General features: G+C 37.3%; 1 protein-coding gene across 7 annotated transcripts in view; it reads right to left on the bottom strand.

Moving 5' to 3' along the window:
- The window catches only part of PLD1 (phospholipase D1), a 218,439-nt gene that overhangs the window by 25,196 nt on the left and 175,250 nt on the right, over nt 1-17,993 (bottom strand). For all 7 annotated transcript variants that reach the window (XM_082458924.1, XM_082458923.1, XM_082458925.1 and 4 more), the window contains 2 exons: nt 12,661-12,774; nt 10,267-10,316 (listed from right to left, as the gene is read on the bottom strand). In XM_082458924.1, coding sequence (XP_082315050.1) covers nt 10,267-10,316; nt 12,661-12,774 — 164 coding nt within the window. The remainder of the gene's footprint in view (nt 1-10,266; nt 10,317-12,660; nt 12,775-17,993) is intronic.

Below are 17,993 nucleotides of genomic sequence, written 5' to 3' on the forward strand. Positions count from 1 at the left end.
ATGAACATTTTATTTTAATGATTTGGTGAGCAACTACTGAAGAGTGATAAAGTATAGCTGCAGTAGATAACCCAAGATTTCAGTGTGATATTTGCATCTGTCTTGGTTGACACCTGCCGCTGTTTAAATCAGATGCAAGATGTGAGCCCAAACTACCTGATGTACACATACTTTGCAACGTATCCAGCGCGAAGCAGCAGATAAATTTTGCAGACTTTGGGTAAGTAAGAGTGTTGGCAATTAAATAACACTCCTCCTTCTAAATCATTAAAATTAGGAAAGAATCCTAAGTACATTTGACTTTGGAGAATTTTCTTCAGAGCAAGCAGTACTAGGTTTGTACTTTAAAATGTTGTCCTCTCATCATGTGAGGGTCATTTATGTGATAAGAAGAAATGCATTCCATATCAAACCAACCCATATTCATTACCCTGGCATGAGTGTTAGTCATGAGATTTTATGGTCCCTCTCCCACATAGCAATCGCCCTGGATAAGCAAAGTCTGATACTAAGAATAAATGGAGTGGAACCAAACCACCTTAGATTCTTATAGAAAGAGAACATAAATTTTTAAAAGAGAATCTGAAGCATACTAATAGAACCAATGGTAGTTCATGTTTCATTTACTGAAGTTTCCATGTATTACTGATGTTTTCTATTTTACTGCTGATGTTAGTGTATCTATTAAATTTAGGTATATTGGAAAGAAGTTTGTTCATAGGTAATATACAGAGGTTCCTCCATTTACAAATAACCCTTCCCATATTTTATATTAACACGTACTATAAAGTCTGTATAATTAAAACAGTGTAGAACTGGTACATAAATAGACAGCCAAACCAGTGAATGGAATAGGAAGTCCAGAAACAGACCCAAGTAAGTATGGAAATTTTGCATATGATAAAGGCTGCGTCTCTAGGAAAAGGGCTTTTTACATAAAGCAACAGAATTTTTAAATGAAAGGTGCTAGTACAATTGCATAGCTATTTGAAAAAGATAAAAATTATATACATTTCTCCCAGCAATCATAAGAACTCCAAATAAATCAGAGATGAAAATGTAAGCATATGAAACCATACAAGTGTTAGAAGAAAACAGGGTGAATTCCTGGTAACCTGAGTGCAGGGAAGGCTTGTAAGTATCTAGAGCCAATAAAAGAAAAGATCGATAATGTTGGCTAAATTAAAAAAAACATATTTGCATGACACAAAACACAATAAGCAAAAACAAAAGACAAATGACAAAGAGGAAGAACGTATTTGCAGTGTATATTACAGACAAAGAACTGAGTCTGAACATATAAAGAACTCAATAACTGAAGGTAGAAAAAGATCAAAGTCTTGACAGAAAAATAGGCAAAAGACATGAACAGACAATTCACACACACGAAAAGATACATTTGAAAAGACATACATTCTCACTCATAATAACAGAAATGCAAATTAAAACCACAGTGAGAAACCATTTTTTAACCTATTAGATTGGCCAAAAAAAAAAAAAGTAAGATAACACATTCTATTGGTGAGACTGGGTTGAAGCAAGCTCTCTCTTACATTGGTGGTGAGAATGCAAATTGGTACAAACTTGGAGGGGAATTTGGCAATATCTAACAAAACCACCTATGTGTTTACCTACTGACCTAGCATTCCCACTCTAGAAACTTATCCTAAATATACACTTCCAACAAATAAGAATATATATGCACAAAGTTATCAATTGCATAATTGTAATTGAAAAATATTGAAAACAACCTAAATGTTCATACAGAGGAGAATGATTGAATCAACTATGGCAAATCTATACATGGGAGACTATGCAGAGCTAAAAAGGAATGAAGATCTCTATGAACTGATACGGAGTGATTTCCAGGATGTAGTGTTAAATGAAAAAACAAATGCACAAGAAAATATGTGGTATGCTATTCTTATGAAAGAGATTGGGAGAAATAGGAAAATAAACATGTATCTGCTCATTTGTACAAAAAGAAACACAGCAAGAATAACTTAGAAACTGACAAAATTGGTTACCAATAGGGGATGAGTGGAATAGGGTGGAAAAGATGGGTGGGGAAGAAACTGAAAGGAAGTATAGCAGAGTGGCACTTGTCTAAGCATGCCTTTTGTATAGTTCTGACTACTGGAAGTCTGTTACACACACTTAATCAAGAAAGACAGAAAAAAAAAAGCCTAAAATGAAATACAAATTAAAGCAATGAACCTAACTGTATTTCAAATTAATAACATAATCCAAGTAAATTTTCAAAACTGGTTTTTGAGCATATACTCTTAGGCTAAAGACAAAAAGAACTGTAAACAAATATTGAATTCTAGTGAGATTTATTTTTCATAGTAGTATGGGCTACAGATTTTCGTGTATTCTAAGATTGAGGAAGTATATATATTAGAGATAATAGAAGGAATCCTGTGGCATGGGACTGGAATTATAAGTATCAGTATGGAGACAGATAGATAATAGATAGATAGATAGATGGATAGGTAGATAGATAAATAGACAGATAGATAGACATATAATAGATAATGTGTATACAAAAGGCCTAAAGCAGTAATATCCCAGTAGTAATGATCATATCTAGCACCCAGAATTTGGTTTCTAAATGCCAATTTCCACTATAAGAACCTAGGTTTCTTGAAGAAATGGTTGATTGCAGGGCTAGTTCTGGGAATATACAAGATGGGTCTGGAACTCTTGTGCCAGTAAGAAAAAAAGGCTGATGGGGACATGTCCAAAGCACATAGAAGCAAGCTTAAAAAGGCCCTCACTGGCCAAACCTGTGCAAGCTGATCATCAAAATTATTACCCACTGAATAACATAAGAATCCATAGGTCCACACATGAATAAATGCATAAGTGGGGAAGAAGGGAAAACTTTCTTATAGTAGAATTGCAACTAAGAAATTTAGAAGAAAGTAATAAATATAGAAGAAGCAATGGAACTAAAAAATCAACATTTGGAAATATAGTAATAATAACTGAATCATAGTGTAATAATTGATCCAGGAAGAATCATTAATATATGCTAAAACCAGTGGGTGAATGTTTGATAAGAAGCAGGATATTTACTATATAGACTCAAAGTGTTTTCCCACAAAATATTTAATTACAAAGGGAAAAATGGTAATTTTATAGTGGAGAAACTTGGCAGATCCCACCTTCCCTAAGTGATCAAAGTTAATATAACCAGTAATGGGGCAAATCAACACCATGTTCCTCCTGACATGCTATATGAAGGGCACATCACTTCTGTGATATTCCTGCTGAAAACGCATAACCTGAATCTAATCACGAGGAAACAATGGATATACCGAAACTGAGGGCTATTCTACAAAAAATAACTGTACTCTTCAAACATACCAAGATCATGAAAGTTCCCCCATTCTCCAAAAAAAAAAAGATTGAGGGATTATTTCAGATTAAAGGAAAATAAAGATACATACAACACATGTTGTTGATTGAAGCCTGGGCCACACACACGCACAAAAAAACATTTCCCCCCCTTTTGCTATAAAGGACCTTAATTAGTAAGACAATTGGCAAAATTTCAGTAAGGTCTGCAAACAAGATAATAGTATTGTATCAATGTTAATTTCATTAATTTCTATATTGAACTATAGCTGCTTTAAAAATGTCCTGCTTTTTCAGAAACACACATATATTTAGGAGTAAATGAGCATCATGGCTGCAACTTATTGTCAAATGGTTCAGAGGGAAAAAACCCATCCATCTGTCTGTCTGTCTATCTGTCTATCTATCTATCTGGAGAGAATGATAAAGCAAGGAAGGCAAATTATTAACCTTTGGGAAATCTGGATGAAGGGTATATGGCAGTTCTGGAAATTCTTCCATAAGTTTGAAATTATTTAAAAATATTTTTTAAAGATTAATGATACTGACTGGCTGTTAGCAGCCTGAAAGCTTAAGACATAATAACTTGTAATTTCCTAAGGCACAGATTTGTGCCATTCCACAGCAGGTCTGGAGAGTCTCAGCAACACTCCAACTAGTGGGCGAGCCTCACAGCCCACAGTCCATACCTAATCCCATTCATCCTTGCTACAAAATAACTTTTTTTTTTTAAGGATTTTTTGTTTTGTTTTGTTTTGTTTTAGATTTAATTTTATTTATTTTTGGCTGCGTTGGGTCTTCGTTGCTGTGCATGGGCTTTTTCTAGTTGTGGCGAGCGGGGACTACTCTTCCTTGCTGTGCGCGGGCTTCTCATTGAGGTGGCTTCTCTTGTTGTGGAGCATGGGCTCTAGGCATGTGGGCGTCAGTAGTTGTGGCATGTGGGCTCAGCAGTTGCGGCATGCAGGCTCTAGACTGCAGGCTCAGTAGTTGTGGGGCACGGGTTTAGCTGCTCCGCAGCATGTGGGATCTTCCCGGACCAGGGATCAAACCCGCGTCCCCTGCATTGGCAGGCGGATTTCTGTCCACTGCACCACCAGGGAAGTCCCCAAAATAGCTCTTGTGAAGTGGTAAAAAATCTTTATTTCTTTACGAAAACTGCCTTTAAGAAGAAAGCTAAGGGTGAGTACCAGTCACAGGGACAAAAGAAAAACAAAGGTTCCAAGCCAGAAAGCAGACATTTTGATGAATTAAAGTGTGGCCTGTCAAATGAGGTGAATGGATCCACCACACACTCTAGTGAGAAGACGACAAAGCAAATCGAGAAATTACTTTGGCCAGTACAGTTGTCCCCCAGTACCCGCAGGGTACTGGTTCCAGGACCCCCAAGGATAACAAAATCTTCCCTACTCAAGTCCCTTATATAAAATGGTAGAGCATTTGCGTATGATCTACACACGTCCTCCCGTACACTTTAAATCATCTCTCGATTACTTATAATACCTAATACCATGTAAATGCTATGCAAATAGTTGCTTGCACATGGCAAATTCAAGTTTTGCCTTTTGGAACTTTCTGGTTTTTTGTTTTTTTGTTTTTTCCTTTTCAAATATTTTCGATCCGTGGTTGGTTGAATGTGTGGATGGGGAAACTGCAGATACAGAGGTCTGACTGTACTTTATTCTGTGAAGGAAACTGGCTCAACGAGTAACAGATACAAAGTTGGTGATGTTAACTTGTGGTGTGAAGATATACTGAAACAGTGCCTTCTGAAGAAAATATAAGAAAGCCAGGCGCATGACAGGTATTAATAAGAAGCAATAGATAGAAAAGAATCATGAGGGGTTCCAACTCACATGTTATGGAGGTATGTGAGAATCTGGAGGTTTATATAGGCCCCTAAGACATATCTGTTGTGAACGTTGGTGCATATATATCGATAGCTCGAAAAATGAGAAATTTGATACAAGACTCTACGTTTATAACGACACTTTGTGAAAGGACTTGAAGAGTTGTTACAGGCTTTTGCTGCTTAAACAAGCACTTCCTATATGTACGTTTCTAATCCTGATTGAATACCTCTAGACCTTGTGTTAAATTATACTAAACTGGCTGCTAAAATGCCATAATTCACAACAATTATAAAAATAATAAAGAAATGCTTTAAGTTAAACACTAAATCCCTGAAGATTAGTGTATCAGAAAATTATACAATAATCGCAGCTGGTTTTCTTTTCAGGAATTTTAACATATTCGTAGCAGCAGTTTTGTTATTTCTAAAGAATTGAAACAGTACAAAACTACAGCTCTCTATCCAATTAGAGATTAGTTAGTTCATGTATTTAAAACCCACTATACATTTACAAAAACAAAACCAACAACACTGTACCTCAAAAAGGGGCATTATGTAATTAATCTGTTCTTCCATGTTCAATGAACATTTTCCCCACTGAGATGCGTGATTTTGACTTGTTCCCAGGGTACTTGGAACTCTTTTCATAAGAGGGCTTAACATTGAAATTACTTATGTTAAATCCAATTTTTCCCCAGAATAGGCAGAGGCAGGAAAAGGGTCCAGAGCCAAAGAAAATGCTTTATAATAAGTTCAGGACATTTTTATGGTTGAGAAACTAAATAATAGGCTTATTCTGACTTTTTATTCTCCTATAACCTCACCTTTGCATTTTTACTAGCCACTGTTATTACCGAATGGCTTTCCTGATTTTGTTTGTAATCAATATATCTTTTAGAACCCTACTCATTCACTATCAGTTTAATTTTAAACTGTTAGAAAATAGATAGGGTAATACTCTGGTAAATCTGTGTCCTGGATAAAATTAGATACACCTTTTGAAAGTATTTATTATTATTATTATTTTTAATTTATTTATTTTCCTTAATTTTTTGGCTGTGTTGGCTCTTAGTTGTGGCACATGGAAACTTCGTTGAGGCATGCAGGATCTTTTCATTAAGGCGCGGTCTCTTTGTTGCGGTGCTTGGGCTTCTCTCTAGTTGCGACATGTGGGTTTTCTCTCTCTAGTTGTGGCACGCGAGTTCCAGAAGGCGTTGGGCTCTGTAGTTTGCGGCACATGGGCTCTCTCTTTGAGGCGCGTGAGCTCAACAGTTGTGGCGTGCGGGCTTAGTTGCCCTGCGGCATGTGAGATCTTAGTTCCCAGTTCCCAGACCAGGGATCGAACGGGTGTCCCCTGCATTGGAAGGTGGATTCTTTACCACTGGACCACAAGGTAAGTCCCTGAAATTATTAATTATTGGTGATGTACATGTCTTCTGTCCAAAGTTCTTTATAAGATATTTTAGATTGAGGAGACCATCAGTGAAAAATTATTGAATACCACACACCAATAGATAGATAAGTTTAAAATTATTTAGTCCTAAAAGCTTAATTCATTATTTCTAAACTTCCAAATCATTTAAAAATCCGTATGCCATAAAATTCACCTCTTTAAAGTACGCAATTCAGTGTTCGTTTTTTTAAAGTATATTCACAAAGCTGTACAATCATCACCACTATCCAATTTTAAGATATTTTAATTATTCTGAAAGGAGATGTCATACCCATTAGAAGTCACTCCCCAGACCCTGGCAATGACTAATCTACTGTCCTGCCTCCAGGGATTTGCCTATTAAAAACATTGAATAAAAATGGAATTATACAATATGTGGCCTTTTGTGTCTTGCTTTTCACATAGCATAATATTTTCAAGGTTCATCCATGTTGTAACATGCATCAGTACATTCCTTTTTAGATTTAAATAATATTCCACTGTATGGATATACATATTTTGTTTCTTCATTCACCCATTAATGGATACTTGAGTTGTTTACACCTTTTGGCTATAGTGAATAATGCTGCTAGAAACATTCATGTGCAAGTTTTTGTGTGAACATGTGTTTTCAGTTCTCCTGGGTATATTCTATGGAGAATTGCTGAGTCATATGGCAACTCTATGTTTAACTTTTAGGGAATTACCAAACTGCTTTCCAAAGAGCCCACACCATTTTGAATTACCAGCAGCAACATATGAGGGTTCCAATATCTTCATATTCTCATCATTATCTTTTTTATGTTTTAAATTATAACCATCTTAGTGGATATGAAGTTGTATCTTGTGACTTTTTATTTGAATTTCCCTAATGATTAATTATGTTGAGCATCTTTTTATATGCTTATTGGCCATTTGTGTATCTTCCTTGGAGAAATGTCTATTTAGATCCTTGGCCCATTTTTAAATTGGATTTTTTTTTATTGTTGACTTGTAAATGTTCTTTTGTATATTCAGGATATGAATCCCTTATCAGAGATATGATTTGCAAACATTTTCTCCCATTCTGTCATTTTTTTCTAGTTCCTTGATAGTGTCCATTGGAGCACAAAAGCTTTAATGTTTGATGAAATCCGATTTATCCATTTTTATATTTTTGTTATAAAGCCAAGAAACGTGTGCTTAATCCAAGGTCATGATGCTTTTTGCCCATGTTTTCTTCTAAGAGTTTTATAGTTTCACTTTTTACATTTTAGGTCTTGATCCATTTTGACTTATTTTTTGTATGTGGCGTGAGGTAGAGGTCCATCTTCATTGTTTTGCATGTGAATATACAGTTGTTCCATCACCATTTGCTGAAAAGATTATTCTTTCTCCATTGAATTGTCCTGGAACCCTTGTTGAAATTCAAGTGACCATAACCATAAGAGTTTATTTCTGGATTCTCAGTTCTATTCCTGTGATCTATATGTCTATCCTTATATCAGCACCACACTGGTTTTATTCCTGTAGGTTTATAGTAAGTTCTGAAATTGGGAGCATGAGTCCTCCAATTTGTTCTTTTTCAAGATTGTTTTGGCTGTTCTAAATGCCCTATTCATTTTTCTGCATTCTTTTTTCTTTCTGGTCCTCTGATTGGATAATCTCAATTGACCTATCTTTAAGTTTGTTGATTCATCTGCCTACTCCAATCTGCTACTGAGCCTTCCAATGTACATTTCATTTCAGTTATTATACTTTTCAACTCCAGAATTCGTATTTGGTTCTTTTTATGTAAAAAAATTAATAAAAATTTTAACTTAAAAAATTCTATTTTTTTATACTCTCTATTTGGGGAGAGATTGTTTTTAGACTTCTCTTTAGTTCTTTAGATTTGTTTCCTTTAGTTTTCTGAACATAGTTAAACTAGCCATTTTAAAGTCTTTTAAACTGTCAGACAGGTCAAATTAGGACAATTCTCTGAGAATTGTTGGGGGATGGGAGCTTCAAACCCATTTGGCTCCTTCCAGTGGCTGCTAGGCTGTTGGTTTTCTTTCACAGTGATGGGGAGCTGGTTTTCAAGACTACTGTGGAATGAGGAGAAGGGGATGGGCATACGGCAAATTAAAAAGCTTGCTGCGTTTACCAAGATTCTGCTGCCTTTCTTGAATAAACAGATTGTTGCATGCCCTTGGTTAATTTCCAGAGTTCTGAAAAAGTTGATTTTTGACAATTTTTGTTAGTGTTTTTGTTGCTTTTATGTAGGAATGGATTTGGGGGGATCCTTACTATGCCACTTCTGCTAATGTCCTAATTCTTTATTTTTAAGGAAAAATATACATACATGGAAGGACTAATTTTTTCTCCCTACATTCTGATACATCACCCAGTGCACCACGATTAGGAGGCTCCCAGTGTAAAATAAAATTTTCAAAAACCTCAACTGAGGTGTATAGCATATGTGAACGCCACACCACATGGCATCATATGATTGCGGTGGCTCCTCCTGACTCTTCAGACCTTCCTGTGGCAGCTCCATCCTCCTGATGAGTTGGGTTAAAACTCTTAGGATTATCTGACCCTTCCCTTACTCTTCTGCTCCCACATCCCCTCAAATGCTCCTTCACAGTTTTATCCATACATAACCTTTCTATCCATTCCCAAGGTACCATCTTCTCTCACCTGCCATCAGTCAGTGAGCTTTGATATAAACACCACTTTGATGAGTTCAATCAGTGATCAGAGGCATCCAACACCACATCTTGTCTTTTTCTGGATAAAAATCTAGTCTTTTTAATGTAACCTACAAATTTTCACAATCTTAACCCGATATGAACTGGAGGTCAGACAAATTGGGTTCTTTCTTCAGTTTAGTTCTTGTGGAATTTTCTGTACCTACTGTTCAGGGTATAAAAGATTATTGAGTACCTACTATGTGCTAAACTTAGAGCCAGTTCACAGAGATATAGGTAAGTAAACCCACAATTACAATGTACTGTAGCTAAGAACTATGTGGAAGGATCAATTAAGATATCTGAGAAAGTGCCTTTGAAAATGTGAAGAATTTCAGGAGTTAAAGGTATCACTGTCGGTTTTTTTCTTATTTACTTACCTCCAGTATAATACCCTCGAAGATTTAGTCAAGTGTTATGGTGTTAAAATGGTTATATAATTAGTTTTCCTCCCTAAATATGACAGTGTGTGAGAACCCTGGGACTTCTGCATCTGTAGGAGGCCACGTATATACATGTTGACTGTGTCCTCATCTTTAAAGCAGGGATGACACCTTCCTGCTTACTTCCCAGGACTGTGGTGAAGGATCGCAGGAGAAGATACACGTGGGGTCATTTTGAAGTGCCTTACAAATCCCACTGCTTATCAAAACAATTATTATAAATAAATAAAAATAAATTATAAAAAATTGTAAACATACTCTCATTTTTATCACCTATGCAGCTCATGCTGTGATGTCTTCCTTTGAACATCTGTTTGGACAATTTAATGAGAATAAGTAATTTCTTCCTGTTAAGCATTTTGTGGGCTACCTTTTGTGAAGAGTCCTATAACCACACTGTGAAAACGTTAATAATCACTGACATGTCACCAAAAACAACCACGGAGGAAAAGAAAAGCAGTTACTTACTCTCTGCGTGTAATTGTCCAAGGATGGAATTTTCTCCTCTGCACATGGTTCTGAACATATGTAAAGGAAAGAAATAATTATAGCGGTTTCAAAGGCTTCAGTTGCAATATCTGTGGGGTGGAGTCCTAATCCAAGTAAAAACAGAGCAAGTGCTTTTATGAGAAGATGCTACATAGATTTTTTAAAAGCCAAAAAAACGTATGAATGTCACTTCTGTAATGTTATTGACGGGACAAGTTATTTTGAAGTGCGTAAATGGAAGAGTTATAAAATTGATCTTAGATTTCAGAAAGAGATGCTATTTTTAAAAGATGGGTTATGAATGAGCTTTCCCACTTAGAAAATGTGGTGACTGCAAAGATAAACTTAGAATGCCACAGTAGATTAGAATACTTACAGAATCATATTACTTTCAGAGGTGAAAAGGGCAAACTTAGCAAAGTAATTCTGGAATTAAGGAAACTATTATACCTGAGCTGTCTCTGTAAAGTCAGAAGACCCCTTAAAAGTGAAAAATAGAGTCTCAAATAGCTGCCTCTACTAATGATTTTGCTTCTCAAGACTCTGATAATAGTCGATGAATTATAAACATCGACAAGACAAAAAATTCTATGTTCCATCTGCTTGCTCTGTCAAAGTAATTAAAAGTACAGTTATGCCTGGGAAATGCTGATATTATTAAAGATGATGCCAGAAAATAGAGATGTTTTTGCATAATAAAAGGTTATAGTTTTGGTTGCTGAACAAAAGCGAAGCATGTTATTTCATTCAGTTGGCTCAAACCCAAGAAAATAGTTACAGAAAATAATGACAATCGACAATATTCCAAAAATAATGTTAGCATGGCAAATGAAGTGCATAAAATCCAATTAAACATTATGTCAGTGCCTTAAATACTTGAAAAGCTTTGCTTGCCATGTTATAAATCAGATAATATTAGAAATGGGCAAATCTTCAATCCAAGTGTATAGACCAAAGCACAGTTAAAGTTTTCTCATACTGTAATGAGGCAAAATTACCCCAGATGAAACAAAACGCCTTACTTGAAACCCTGGCAGACAGAAAGATACAAGCTTAAAAAGTCGGAAAGAAGCAAGAGGATTAAAAAAAAAAGATTTCCACCACAGTGGTGCGCTCAAACTGTGCCTGGAGGACCTTAGATCCTGAGGAGGTGCCTCTAGGGAGGGGAACTCAAGCAAGAGGGCATCTAAGCCCCCAGGCCCAATTTGACCAAGGCCCTGAACCCTTATCTGCTTTACACACTGTGGGTTTGGGGCAAGACTTTATTTGTCCCTCCCCCACAAAATAATTTGCTTAGAAAGGTGGGAAACTACAGGTGGTTCTGAAGAACAGGGGAGATTAAAAGAAAATATCCAGGCGCTAGTCCTTGCTTTGACTTATTAAGTGTGATCCTGAGTAGGACTCTTTTGTGCTTCAGGTCACAGAGCTTATAATTGGGACGTGGATTCATGCCAGGCCTGTCCATTTACCTCTTCTCTGCTAAGTGACCCAAAAAGAACGTCACGGGGGGCCTTTCCATCACTTTCTACAGCACCTCTCTACACCCGCCCACCAGCTAGCACCTCTCAACCCCCCTCATAATCTTCCACTGGCCAAGTCTGAAGTCTCATGTGCCTTTTTGAGTGAATATGGAAACTCTGCTTTTTAGAATATTGAGAACAGGACTTACCACGTTCCCTAAAATTTTAACAAAGTGATGGTAGGGAAAACAATTAAAATTCCAGGAGACAGGAAAGAACCTTCACGCTTCACTTACTGGCAGAGACTATTATTACCAACCTTGTTGAAGGACTGCTGCCTAGAAAAATCATAAACCAATATGTGCAAATCATACCATTTTAAGCATTTAATTTTTTTCTTTCATCTACTTACTGCAAAGAATATGGAAAGCTCAATAACTATTTGGTGGCTTAAAGATAATTTTAAAATTATCTTTAAAAATTAATTATGTATCAAGGACTTCATAACTGTATCTATATAAAGTCTTTGTCTCCATTTATAATATATTAATATATATTCAAGAACAAAAATATTAGTCTTTTTTATATTCATATATATTGTGTGTATATATACATCTCATAAATGGAGACAAGCACTCTATATACGTGATAGGCAATGAGTATAAAAGAGACACTAATATTTTAGTTCTTTTATACGTGCCATGTGTCCTAGGCCTACCATTTATGATTTTAGGCTCTATTTGAATTTTATCAACTAGTAAACAGGCCAAGATTCAAAAGTAAAATAAAGCAAAGTGTCCATCTGTTCAATGCTCCACTGAATAGATGTGGAGAAACACTTCCATTGCTTTCGCCAGCTTACATGCATTAACTGATTGAAAGCTGTAAACAGAGGATTTTAGAACTTTGGCACCTGTAGTTGAAGTGCATTATTGCCTGTAGAGCATTTCCTCCACCGGTTGAAATGTCTCCTTCAAAACCTGGCAGAAGTGGTATCACAACATAAACCCGGTATCTCTGGCTTTCCCTGCAAAAGTCAGATGGAAGGAGTTGCACAGAAAAAAAAAAAGACACAGTAACAGTTAAAAATGACAGTCAAGCAGTTCACATGGTTTTGGAGACTGAGTGAATGGCTTCCTACAATACATTCTATCACGTTCCAGGCTTTGGCAGGGAAGGGGATGCTGTTGGATTAAAGGCCAGAAACTGTTATCCAGGGTAACCGTTCATAACAACCTGAAAAATAAGCTGAACTTGGCAGTAAAGTGGGAATTGTTCCCACTATCTCTCTATAGCACAATCCTTCCTAGGACAAAATTCACTGTAAAAAAGCCTTGCTTGGATCCCATGGGAGGTGGAGGGGTTATAATAAAGTTTTGAAAAAGACGTTATCCTAACCGTTTTATGTATAACAAGTTATAGCCACAGTACCGAGCTCAGAGTCCAGCGAATAGTAGGCATTCAGTTAGTAATTACTGAGTAAATGAGCTCCCACAGCCTAAATCTCAGGGGCAAAAAAAGATATTGGACCCAGTATATTTTCCAATGCAGAAATCAGCATTGTTTAGAAACTCTGATTCATCTCTGGAAACTCTGCTTCAGATGCAAAATGTTACCCTGGGCCTGTCAAGAATTTTGAATAACTGATGTTGAGTTTTAAATCTCCTGTAGACATAACACAATATTTCTTGGTCTGCCGTCCCAACTGATTAACAACAGCTTTTGAAAGAAAAGAAACAGAAGCAGAAAATGTGGCTCCTAATTTTGATCTGCATTCAGAAAGTCAGAAATTTGGAGAATTATGTTCAAATAGGTGTCGCCTCTTTGGAGGCTAGACTGTTAATATCCTTCTCTCTAGAAAACACACAGGAAGAAGAGAAAGTCTGGAGATGACTGTGGCATCCCTTACGGTCAGAATCTCTCCAGTTTATGTGAGAAGTCTGCATTCACACGAAGATGCTGCTACAGGTTAATTTTCAAATCGGAACCTACTTAAACTTTTCATAATACTTAATTTCTAAGGTGCATTGTCTTCTAAACAGCTACATTTTTCTTTCAGGTGAATATTATTACTACTCTCAGAGGGGTCAGATTTCATTACTGAGGTCTCTGATGCCAACATACCGTACATATCAGGGCACAGGGAAAGTGCAGTTTGAGACAGAAGCCGCGGCCAACAGAACGGAGTCTGGAGGCCTATGAGCTTTAACTGCAGTGCTGAGAAATGAGGAATCTGAACCAGGGTGTTGTAATGGCATGGATTAATCGCTAGATGGCAAACACAGTTTGAGTTGGAAAAACCCCATTTTTAAAAAAAAAATATACACGGTTAAAGTTCTCTGTCAAATAAGGGTATGAAGCTCACATTCCTAGACAGGAAACAGGAGAGTGGGAAGAACAGAAAGAATACCTAAGCTATTTCCTCACAGCCAGTATTTAAAAGTCCAAATGAATTTTACAGTTGAAAATTGACACCATCTGGCTTCAACTGCCTTTACAGAATCACCTTCGTCCTGGTCCTCCCAGGCCCACACTCCAGGGACTGGACACCACTGCCCTGTGCTCAGAGGTGCACCCCCAGGTAAGGCAGGTTAGTCAACCTAACTCATCTGCCCCCTGAGCCTGGATGCCCTTCTCTGCCTCGCAGAGAGGAGCTGATAACCGGCTCCTTCCATCAAGCCATCCTGGATGTGCCAGTGAAAATTGGTTTGCTCCTGCCTCTGCACTCCAGCTTGTACATGGTTGGGATGCCTACTCAGCATCTTTTTTGCTTTACACAACAGTGACAGGTACCTCTGCTAGGCTAGGCTATGTGATAAGCCCTTTTGAAACACAGGACGTACGTCCACATATCTTTCTGTTTTGGGCGGTGCCCAACAGAGGACCTTTGCACTCAGTATGCACTTGGTACTATTTGCTTTGGGAGGATGGGGTCAGGTTGGAAGAATGTTTGTTTCTGGGAAGCCTCTGGTAGACAAGAGGTTAGACAGGATGTTTTTCTTTAAATTAGATTACACCTTATTTGAATTTTTTTTATTGTGGAAAAATATATGAAACATATAATTTACCATTTTCACCATTTTTAAGTGTACTGTTCAGTGTTAACAATTACCTTCACATGTTGTGAACCATCATGATCTCTATTTCCAAAACTTTTTCATGAGCCCAAACAGAAACTGTGATAATTAAGCAGTAACTTCCCATTTCCCCTCCCTGCAACCTCTGGTAACCTCTAATTTACTTTCGGTCTCTAGGAATTTGCCTGGTCTAGATATTTCAGCTAAGTGGAATCAAACAATATTTGTTCTTTTGTGGCTGACTTATTTCACTTAACATAATATCCTTAAGATTCATTCACGGTGTAGGATGGGTCAGAATTTCCTTCCTTCTTATGGCTGAATAATATTCTGTTATATATATAGACCACATTTGGTTTATCCGGTCATCTGTTGGTGGACACTTGCAATGTTTCCACTTTTAGCTATTGTGAATAATGCTGCAGTGGGCACGGGCATATAGTATCTGAGTCCCTGTTTTCAGTTATTTTGGGTATATATCCAGGAATGGTGTTGCTGGGTCATACGGTTATTCTATGTTTAGCTTTTTGAGGAACCACCAAAATAAATTACATTTTCGAATGGATAATATATGTTCACAGGACAAACCTTCAGAGGTGGAAGATTATATGATGAAAAAACTTCTTTTTCACTCCTTTGTCCCCAGCCTTTGTTTCCCCTCCCTAAGGGCAACTTGTATTACCTTTCATGTTCTTTCAGAAATAGTCTATGAATTTATAAGCATATATATATGTATTCTCTCCTTCTACACAAATGTTAGAATACTGTAAACACTTTTCTGTTATTTTTTTTTGTAATTTATCAGTGTATCCTGGAAATTCTTTGATAACTGTACTTAGAGAGATGCCCAGTTTTTAATAACAGTGACAGTATTCCAAATCCATGCCATAATATTTTAACCAGTTCTCTATTGCTGGGCATTGAACTGTTTCTAATTTTTTCTACCCCAAAATACCTATTTTGCTATGTGTGCCAACCCACATAAGTCATCTTTCACATTTATTAGAAGCAGTATTGCTGGTCTTGAACACCAAGTGTTTGTAATTCAGTTTGGAAAAGATGGTTTCCTTTTGCCCATGTGTTTTATAAAAGCAAAAATGACTTCAAAATGTAGACACTGGGAAATGTTCTATAAAAATCTTGTATCTTTAGATAAAGCATATTGGCAAATTTAGTTTGTAGAAATCAGAATATTCACATTTTCTTGTTCTTGGTTAGCTCTATATCAAAATCCTTGCTTTTTTATTTTTATTTTTTTAACACAATGCAGTTCTTGAATTTTCTAAATGATGAAAATTTTAAACTGTGTTCAGCAAATTAGCATAGAGGACTTAGATTTTCACTGCTATAGAAAAAAAGGGCTCTGGAATTTCAAACCATAAAGTTGTGGCTAAGTTTAAGCCAATGAAGAGAAAATTCTATGTGCTAACCTGTCCAGTCTCCTTCTTTGATCTGGTCCCCAGAAAATAACAGTTCTTGGCCACCGAGGATTCTAACCTCTTCCGAAACACTGCATCCTCACAACGCTGGGGTGGTGCAAATGATAGCAATCAGCACAGGGCAAGAACCTGAGCCCCTAATGTGCAGAATTATTTATGATCTTAAAAGCAAGAGAAGAGCTAGTGGGTACCAGGCCATCATGCAGGCAACTGCTCCATCCACTTTAGTTCAGAACAATTTTATAAAATTGCATGCTCAGGCTTTTCGTTAAAATAAGTTTTTCTTTCAAAACCCACTAACTCTTACAGCGGTGTTATGTATAATAGATAAAAATTGGAAATATCCAATAATGGGGGGATGATTAACTAAATTATGTTATAGTCACTCAATGGATGGAACTTCTTACAGCCACTAAAATGACCACTATGATGACTTACTAGCAAAGTACTTCTGGTAGTGTGTTAAAATGGCCCTAATGCAAAGTTACAATTACGAGACAATTATAGATGTGGCAGGCTGATACTATGAAATATTAAATAATTTTTCCCCTTAAATGTGTTAACTTCCCCCTCTCTGTGACTGGAGATATGAAGCAGGCACTGCTCCTAGGACGGCGCTCTCACCCAGGAACCAGGGCACAAAGATGTCAGCTTCTTAGATTTGGGGAACTGGGGAGAGATCCTTTGAGCTGAGGCGGGAGTGTAAAGAAATAAGAGGAACTTCCCTGGTGGTCCGGTGGTTAAGCATCCGAGCTTCCACTGCAGGGGGTGCGGGTTCGATCCCTGGTCAGGGAACTAAGATCCCACAGGCTGGCAGTGCGCCCAAAAAAATAAATTAAAAAAAGAAAAAAGAAGAAGAAATAAGAGTCAGACTCAGTGCAGGGACCCTCTACTGGCAGCAGGAGGGGAGAAGGGACAGAAAGGCAGGTTTTAAAGGAGAAGGCTGAGGATCCCAGGTTACAGTAAGCAGATGCTGGAACAGGCTTGAGCCAGATGGATACTGAGCGTTAGAAGCCCCTTCCCGAAGATCCAGGGCCCCTTAGCGTCTATACCAAGGACGGGGGAGGGGAGGAAAGGCCAGGGGCACCCTGACGGACTGAATACGGAGCAGAAATAATGAGAAACCACTGAATTTGGCCACATGTATCAGGAAGTGACTAGACTAAATTTCCTTCTATTGTGTGGAAAAGGGACTTGAGACAGAAATCCAAGCGAGTTACAGGAAAAGGAAATAAATTACAACTCAGAAAATATGTCTGTATAGTAATATGGACCAAAAAGAAAATAGGAAAACAAAAAGTAAATTGTTTAGGTGATGAGAATGTGGGATCTTTAATATTTTCCATTTTTGTGATTTGCTGAAATGCTGCTTGCCCCTTTAAACACAAGTCCTAGTTCACCAACGTAAATGGGTCTTAGCAGTGGTTTTCCTCTAGCTTCCCACCTTGTTCTCTCCGGAAGAACCCCTCCTCCTTCACCTCCTCCTTCCCCCCGCATGGTGGGTAGTCAGTGGAAGAGGGGTCTTCTTCTCAGAGTGGGGTCTCAGGATCTATTAAGAAGGCCCCAAAGGAGCTCATTGTGTTTCTCCAGTGACAAGATGCTTTATTTTTTGAGAATTTGAGATTTATAGATCATGTTTCATTGCCATAAACTTCAGAAGCTGGTATAAATCCTCTCGTTGTAGATTTTGCAGCAGTGAATGCTGCCAGAAGTAAGAAGAATTGTGGTTG

The sequence above is a fragment of the Balaenoptera physalus genome (genome assembly GCF_965194825.1).
Source record: "Balaenoptera physalus genome assembly, chromosome: 4".
Classification (NCBI taxonomy): Eukaryota; Metazoa; Chordata; class Mammalia; order Artiodactyla; family Balaenopteridae; genus Balaenoptera; species Balaenoptera physalus.